The sequence below is a fragment of the Halyomorpha halys genome, unplaced genomic scaffold (genome assembly GCF_000696795.3).
Source record: "Halyomorpha halys isolate HHAL.00 unplaced genomic scaffold, Hhal_1.1 Scaffold1488.1, whole genome shotgun sequence".
NCBI lineage: Eukaryota > Metazoa > Arthropoda > Insecta > Hemiptera > Pentatomidae > Halyomorpha > Halyomorpha halys.
Genome location: NW_027107596.1, coordinates 16,074 through 24,610, shown reverse-complemented (window position 1 = coordinate 24,610; position 8,537 = coordinate 16,074). Strand labels below are relative to the sequence as shown.

The 8,537-nt window shown below is 30.2% G+C and overlaps 1 protein-coding gene across 1 annotated transcript in view; it reads left to right on the top strand.

Moving 5' to 3' along the window:
- Positions 1 to 711: 711 nt before the first annotated feature.
- The window catches only part of LOC106689828 (uncharacterized), a gene marked incomplete at its 3' end in the record, with an annotated part of 8,933 nt that continues 1,107 nt past the window's right edge, over positions 712 to 8,537 (top strand). The window contains exons 1-5 of the mRNA XM_014435013.1: positions 712 to 919; positions 3,207 to 3,350; positions 6,267 to 6,419; positions 7,830 to 7,971; positions 8,041 to 8,314. Of these exons, the coding sequence (XP_014290499.1) occupies positions 712 to 919; positions 3,207 to 3,350; positions 6,267 to 6,419; positions 7,830 to 7,971; positions 8,041 to 8,314 (921 nt within the window). The remainder of the gene's footprint in view (positions 920 to 3,206; positions 3,351 to 6,266; positions 6,420 to 7,829; positions 7,972 to 8,040; positions 8,315 to 8,537) is intronic.

Here is an 8,537-nt window from a genome sequence, read left to right as displayed (position 1 = left end):
TTTTAATTTACCTAAAGGAGAGAACCTTCAATTGTATTTTTCGTAAAGTCAGCTGAAATGTACTCAGCACAACAGTGAAGTATGGCATCGATCTTATTCGGAATATAATATATTCAAAGTCACTGAGGGGAGAAAATAAAAATTAAAGGTAGTTATTTTGTCAATTAAAATCTATTATTATGGCTCATAAGAATTAGGAAGTACCCACTCAAAGAATTTTTTTTTAGTTTTCTTTGTGATTGATGGATAATTAGTTGTTCTATTTGACGATGAAACACATATCGTACCGTGTAGATTAAGGTACGTTCCCTAAATCAGTTAGTAAATGGTTAATCCATAAGTTTTGGTGTTTTTTTTTCTGACGTTTAGTAAATAACTATCTTATTTTCTAAATTAATTACTGGTGACCAATTTAACTGTAATTTTAATCAAATAGGATAGTGCAGGTGGAAGAGTTACTACAATTTTGTGATTTTCTCCTTTATTACTGCTGTGCGTTATCGTTTTCAATATTTTGATAAATACTTTTTAACAGTGGCAACACACTATTCGATTCTATATCTTAATATTGACTCAAAAAATACTTTGTAAAGGTTTTTATTATAATTTTAATAAAAATTCCATCTCAATAATCTTTTCTTCTCTGTTAGTTGGAGCTATTGACCCAACTGAAGGAAAAGAAACAGCTAAGAAGATGATGGAGAGTAAAAGATGAAACTCGAACACATCGTGGCTGTTCCACCAGACGGAGGTTGGGGATGGGTCATCGTCGTGGTGTGTTTCTACGCTCTGGCTCTCATCGACGTTCCATCTATTGGCTTTCAGGTCATCCTCCAAGATCTAATGGATTCCCTAGAAATAGCAGCTTCCACGGCTGCTATCATTTTTTCATCGTACACCCTTATGCTGTACTTCATGGGTATGTAAACTAAAACGAATGAAGTAATGTAGGCGAGAACACCAATGATTATGAAATAACCAGGAGGATTCCTTCTGACTACTGGAATACTCAGAGTAGTAAAAGAAAAATTCAATTATACCGTTTAAAAAAAAGACTGCTAAGTAGGTTATAGTATATATGATTTCCTCATTGAATCTAGTGAGTAAATAAGGAAAATTAATTGAAGTCCTTAAATTAATAGGACAACAAACATATTAAAAGGAACGCTTTACTGTAGGGTAAAATTTGAACTATTTACTTGCATCAGATGAAGTTATTGCTGGAGCATTCGAATATGAGTCCTGGCAAATGAAACGATAGATACTAAAAGAAAATTGTTCATTGACATCTAAGACACAAATTTTGATTTTTTTTTAAGCGATTCTGAGAGCACACAATTTTTTTCACTTTCTGCATGAGTACACTTTCCTATCTTTTGTGGCGAGGAAGGAAATAACATTTTAAATAAGAGACAGTTTTCAGGCACCAATTTACTAACTAAAAGCATGTCTCCGAAAATTAAAAATACAATTAATTATAAATATTATTAGGTTAGGTCTTTGCTAAAGGCACTATCAAGCAAGAATTGAGCACAAAATAAATATACAAAAGAAATGGTAATTTGAAATTCTTGCCAATTTTCGTGACTAATAAAGAACTTCAATGTAGATATAATACTAATTTCTGTCTATTTACTATTTTTGAGATTTCATTTCATAAGGAAAACTACATTTCAACAAAATGAAACGTAAACAATTTTTCTTTAAACAGAAGGATATTTTCTATATCATGCCAGAACAATGGTATTTCAAAATTCACTAATTTTTTATTTATCCTTTCTGACCAGGTCTTGTTGAAGGAACAAGAGTAAATGTGGTTGCTAGTATAAAGTTTATAACTGAAGAGCTGGGACAACATTTATGAATCACAAAAGTAATTAAAACTGTTTAGTTTGAGATTTATTTGTCAAATACAATGATTGCTTTTCTTTTTTTCTAGAACCCATTTTGATATTCTACTGTCTATTTCAACACTATACAAAATTAATTGAACTAGTGTGTGTTAGCTTTCAGACCTGAAAAACCGAAAAGATTTTACTGTGAGATAACTGAAAATAAAGTCTAAGTGCTTTTCAATGTAAAAATGATGCTCTAGTACAGCTATGGCAATGAGTATTACAGTGATTCTGAACAATAGAATAGCAGCAAAACATTGAAATTCATCATGTCGATAAGGAAAGAAATGTTTCCCGATTATAACCAACGTGGGTGTATTCTGATTCTAGGAAACTAATTTATTCATGTGGGACTAGAGAATCAACCAATAACGAACAAATGAAGGGTTAATTGGCATTGAGCAAACGGGTAATCGTGCAAGGATAGATTGTGTAAAGACTGACCATGCGGATATGGGTTGGGGTTTCTGGTGTGGAAAGTGTGTAAGCAGCGAATCAGACTTCAATTGGCGATCTGGGGGTATCCAGATTAGGGTTTATCAGCAGATATATTTTGTTTTATAAATATTTTTTTATTATTTAACTTTTTGGAACGGTAAATTGTGTAAAGCTCAACATATTTTCTGACTAATGCTACTTCACCGATTCTTCCTAAAAATCTCCTTTAATCTATTCCAAAAAATGAATGTTTTAGTGGCAAAGAACATATATATTTATAAGTATTCTACAGATTGCAAAACACTTACACCTTTTTCAGGCATTAACAATTATATTTGCCTAACTATCCCAAGAATTATAACATCAAATTTATTTATATTCATATAGATGCATAGTCATATATGAATTAGAGAGAGATGTGAATTATTTGTTAATAGTTCTTTTTATCATTAGTATACTCCTCTAGCAATCACAATAGCCATTACGAACACCTGCAGTGAGGGTCAAAACGTTAGTCATTAATAAATAGCTAAAAAAATGTTTTATTATTTTTTTTTCTTGGCCACAAGTCGAAGTATTATCATCTAAAAATATTTTTCTTCGCACATTTATTGTTTGAATTTTTTTTTCCTTATGTACACAATACAATCGGTGAGGAATCTGAACTGGCCTACTTGGCAAACATTTTTTTGAATAAGGTTGTTTATAAATCAGGGTAATTATTTCAATTTATGATGCAATTTCATATAAAATCAAATTTGAAATAGAAAAGTAGCTTTCCTATGCCACTCATTTCAAATAATTTTGAAATTATCGATTAATAGATAGTATACATTTTTAATTTTCACCAGTTCTCTTTTAATTTTATTCCAGGTCCTTTAGCAGGCGGCATTTGCAACAGATTCGGTTTCAGGGCTACAGCTATCTGCGGCTGTCTTCTGATGATGTTTGGTTTTTTCGTGTCCTTTTACGTAAGCGACTTCATATCCTTCATCATCTTCTTCGGACTTATTTCAGGTAATAAAAAATCTTTTACTGTAAATTATCGCAATGGTTTAAAAGAAATTAAATTAATATGAAGGAGATAGTAGGGGGTCCGGTAAAAAAAAACAATGAAGGATTGTTCTAGACATTTGTAGTTGTTTTGTATGTTTTTAAAGCCATGATGAAGCTCTGCAAAGTGGGGTGAAACATCAGAAAATAAATAGTTGTTAAATATTTATTGCTCCTTTTTTGGCCACGCTCTGACATATTCAGAAAAATATGTAGAATCCTTTACATATATAAATTACGGACTGTCAGCTGACATGACTATATCAGCTGATCAATAAGAACAGCTGACCGATTGTGCATACATATGGACGGACAGGCTTCGCAAATAGATCAGTCTTTGAGGTACTTTAACCGTTTCATTTTGCACTCTTCTCTCTCCTTTTATTTTTAGTTTCACTTCAGTAAAAAAATAACTTTTATATATAATATGGAATTAAATTAAAATTAACCTAATTTCACTCGTTTTGTGATTGTATATTAATTATTATTAATGTTGACTTAGTGAATATTGTTATGAGTAGATTAATTTTTTTAGATAATGAACAACAGTACAATAAACTTGTTTACCAGATGTATAAACGTTTTGCAAACATCTAATTTTAGAATGAAGTAGTAATGTCTTCGTGTTAAATCTAAAACGAATTTACGACCACAAAGATATATATATATATTTTTTAAAAATTTATTTATTGATATTTACAACTGTATAAAAAATACAACAAGTCAATTTGATCATAATGACATAATGATACAGCATGTAGAGAAACTACCCAGTAGTAGAACTCTAAAAACAGTTTACAATATAAGGTCACGAGGCCATCTTCTTTTCAGGCACCTCGGAGGACCACAAATATTAACCTGACACTTCATACCTCAACTTATTAAACATAGCACATAGCTTGTGATTACTTCTCTGAACAAAGTTAAACAGTTGATTCTCTGGAGGTAATAGACTAACTGGGATTGAACTTTAATTGCAATCATATAAGCTGATTTTTAGTCCCATTCTTGTATCAGAAGTATATTTTATTAGATAATCATAAAGTATGTTTTAAGGAAAGAATCAAAATTTTGTCTGACTTTGTAGATTGTTTAATAATAAATTCAAATTTATTATGATTTATTTGCTAATATATGAGCCCTAATAGAGATGTTTACGCTCAATAATTCCCGAAATAAACATTTTTAAAAAGCAACAATTCATAGAAATATTTAATATTATACTATAGAAAACTATACCTCAGGAATTATTAGACATTGAAAGAGATATTTGCTAGCACTCAAATTAAAGGTAGTTTAATAAACTATAGTAGCTTTAGACGTTTAGCTTCGTTGAAGCAGTAGTTGTATCAGCCAAAACTAATTTACAAAATATTGATTTCTAGTTATTCGAAAAAAATTTTTGATATATAAAAATTATATCTCATGAACCATTAGATGTACAGACGTCTGCCAGCACAAACATTAAACCTAATCGAATATACTATAAAGTAGTTCAAAACGTTTATCTTGTGGTTATTGGTGTAGTATATTTTATGATTTTTTTCATATAATTATGCATTACTACTTTACAGTACATTCAACTAGCTTTAATTTGAGTGCTCGCAGATATCTATACACCTAATGATTCCAGAGACATATTTTCATAAATCTAAAATGTTATCTGAACAACTAGAAATCAACATATTGTGAATTTATTTTGTCATATTTTATGATATACTACTACTAGTATGAAGATAAAGGTTATAATCTAGATTACAACCTTACATACATTAGATACAACCGCACATTCCATTAGAATTAATTTGAGTGTCAGCCGAAATCTCTACGTCCAATGGTTATTGAATTATAGTGTTCAGAACAGGTACAAATCAATATTTTGTGAATTTATTTCGGAAAATACCTGCTTCTATGATGACAAACTTTTTAAACTACTTTATAGTTCCTTAAGCTAGCTTTAATTTTAGTGCTAATATACATCTCTATGTCTAAATTTTCCTGAGATATAGTGTTCCCAAAATGATTTCACTAACTACTGATTTTTTTTTTTTTTTTTATGAAATGTTGCTTTTTAAAAAACTGTATCTGGATAAATATCCAATGTAAACTGCTCTATTAGGGCTCACGTTTTAGCACATTTATTCTCCTTTAAATGATGTTTTCCAATGTTGTTGTCAGTTTTAGGATATGAACTATACTTGCCAGACTCACCAATTTTGACAATAATTACACATTAATGTGATAAAAAATTGGGGTGAAATATCTGACTTTTTGTTTCATCCGATTTTTCTACTATGGGACTAAAGGACAAAATCTTTAATCACGTCTTAAAAGTTCAGTCTTAAGTTTAAAAAGTTACTCTTAAGTTTAAAAGGTTACTCTTAAAAGTTTCTATCAAGATCAGTGTTGATCTTCTCAATATTTCTTATACCAATTGTACTTCTCTCTTTATTTTTAAAAATAATATTTACAACTGTATTATCATAAATACACATTCAATAATTTGATCTAAGATCATAATGGAGTGTTACAGGCATGTAGAGATAAATTCCCACTGGTAGCACTGTATGATTAGTTTTAATTTATAAATCACAGAAGCCCCATAGGATCCAGGGGACCCATAGGAAAAAGGAGGCGTTGGTACTATATAAATAATGCCGAAACTTTTAATAGTATACACCGCGATTACTAACAGCTATACAAACTTGTAACAGGATATTTTATTGGCTGGAAAACAGCCTATAGTTCTACTGTTAATGCTATTGATTATAGAAGTCATTCATATTTATCACTGATCAGAATATATCTATATCAGAATATATATTTCCCGTCTATATAAGTACTCTCAATCATTCTTGTAGTTCAGCATTTATTTTACAGGTTTCGGATCTTCGCTGGTTTTCATGGTGGGCAACGTGGCTCCAGGTTTCTGGTTCGAATACAAGAGAGCTATTGCGCTAGGATTGGCCAGTGCTGCGACTGGCTTTGCGGTCTTCAGCGTCTCTGTAACCGGATACGTCAAAGAAGCTTTCGGTTGGAGATGGTGTTTTATCTTCTGGGCCGGTAAATAGTTGTGTATAAGATATTCATACGATAGAGATAAATTGATTAACAATGATGTTTAAAGAATATTTATCTGAATACAAGAAAGTATTAAATTTCAGAACAAGAACTTAATCACGATCTATAATTTAAAAGGGAGATTACATAGACATGTACGATATGTATGAATGCATTGTCAGCTAGTGAAGTCTTTATTTCATTGTTACACTGTGTATACCATGCAGTAACCCAGTCCATTTTATACCCTGCGCACCAGGTAGAAAAATATGACCATGTCAAGTATTTCATACTAAAGTATATTTGGTAACTGATACATAGTTATTTATAATATTTTATTCGTTAATAATTTTTTTATTTCATAAATATAATAGGCAAAATTAATACAACATACTTGTGGGATTCAACCTTATACAATTAATTTTTCTTTACTACTATTACCAATTAACTATGAACTTATTTACATTATAGTAAAAAAAAATAAATAAATAATAATTTTAATGTGTATTTCGAATGGCAAATAATATGTTATTAATTGATCAGCATTTTGAATAAAATATATGTGCATAAATAAAGTTATTTATATTGATAACTTTTTTCTTGACTGTTGTAAATATCCAAGTATATTTTTGTGGGTCTTCAGGTTTTTAGTTAATAAAACAACTGTTTCACAGCTTTATTATTTGCATTACCATGCCCTACAATTAAAACTTAATAAAAACAAACTGTAATAGACAATGGTTAGTAAAGTTTTAATTGTAATAATTATTAATCTTAAATTACACTATGTACATGTAGTTTTTTTAATAATTAGTTGAAGAAATTATTTATTCTAAAAAACTATTTTTTTCATTGTAGGGCATGACTATGGAAACAATAAAGTTTTGAAACGTCACTTAAATATAGTTATTCAAATATATTGTTGATTGAACCTCAAGACCCATAAAAATATAAGGATGAACACTTTTTTAGACAATAATCTTTATTACGAATCGTAATTTATTTATATACATTTAAAAATCGAAAATTGAGGAGTAGAATCCCAAAATAAGGCTATTTTAAAATTGTTATTTATTTTTATAACTAACAATTTTTGTTGATCATGGAAATAAAATCAGTTCCTCCAAAAACATAATTTAAACATTCATTAGGAGGAAACCCTTATACTTCATGATAATCTAGTGCCAAATAGGTTAGGTTAAAAAAAAAAAAATAAATGGACTTGTGTGACTTCGGGATGATATGCTTTAAGTAAGTCTTCTTGATACACAATAAAGCAAAAAATTATAGTAAATTATCTTGTATATTAATATATATTTAAAGTATATCAGTTAATCTTTTTGAAAAGAAATTCATCAATAACCTTAAGACAATTCCTTCTAGCTTGTGCTGCTGTTCTTTGTGGATTGGCACTTTTGTTGAAAATGCCGCCGATGGTCGAATTGGAGTCATCAAAACCGGTATTGACTCTCTACAAGAAGAACGTTACGGCTCTTGATATAATCAGGGCAAGAATTAAAGCAATGTAAGTTTGCCAATTGTGTTTTAGAAACTTCAAAATCTTTTTTTAATCAGGAATCGATCTCAATTCCAGGCGACCCATTCGTAACAAGGTGAGCAATGAACAGGAATTGTCAGAAGAAAAGATGAAAAGGGTGGCCAGCGCATATGGGGTCCCTATGAAAAGACCGCTGGCTGCACCTTCGAGGTATCTGCAAGAGGAAGAGGAACCTATTGGTTCTGGATGTGCTAGATGGTTAAGGTGGTGCCTATGCCAAGGAACCCATGAGATCGGTGCGAGGCCTCTCTATAGGAAGGATATATTCTATCAAGGCAATGTCTCTTATGCCGCCGATATAGAAGAGATGGTAAAATAACTACAGTTTCATTCCTCCTTTCCTTAAAATACAAATGAAATTTAATTATTCTTAGATTAAAAAAAATAAAAGAAAAAATAAAAAATAAATAAAAAAACACTTTTTTTTTTTTTTTAATAAATTCACATTATTTTTTTTTTTCCGCCCACTTTTGAACGTATTATTTCATCTTTAAAACCTTTTCTTACACATTTGTCGTCCCCCACCTATATTA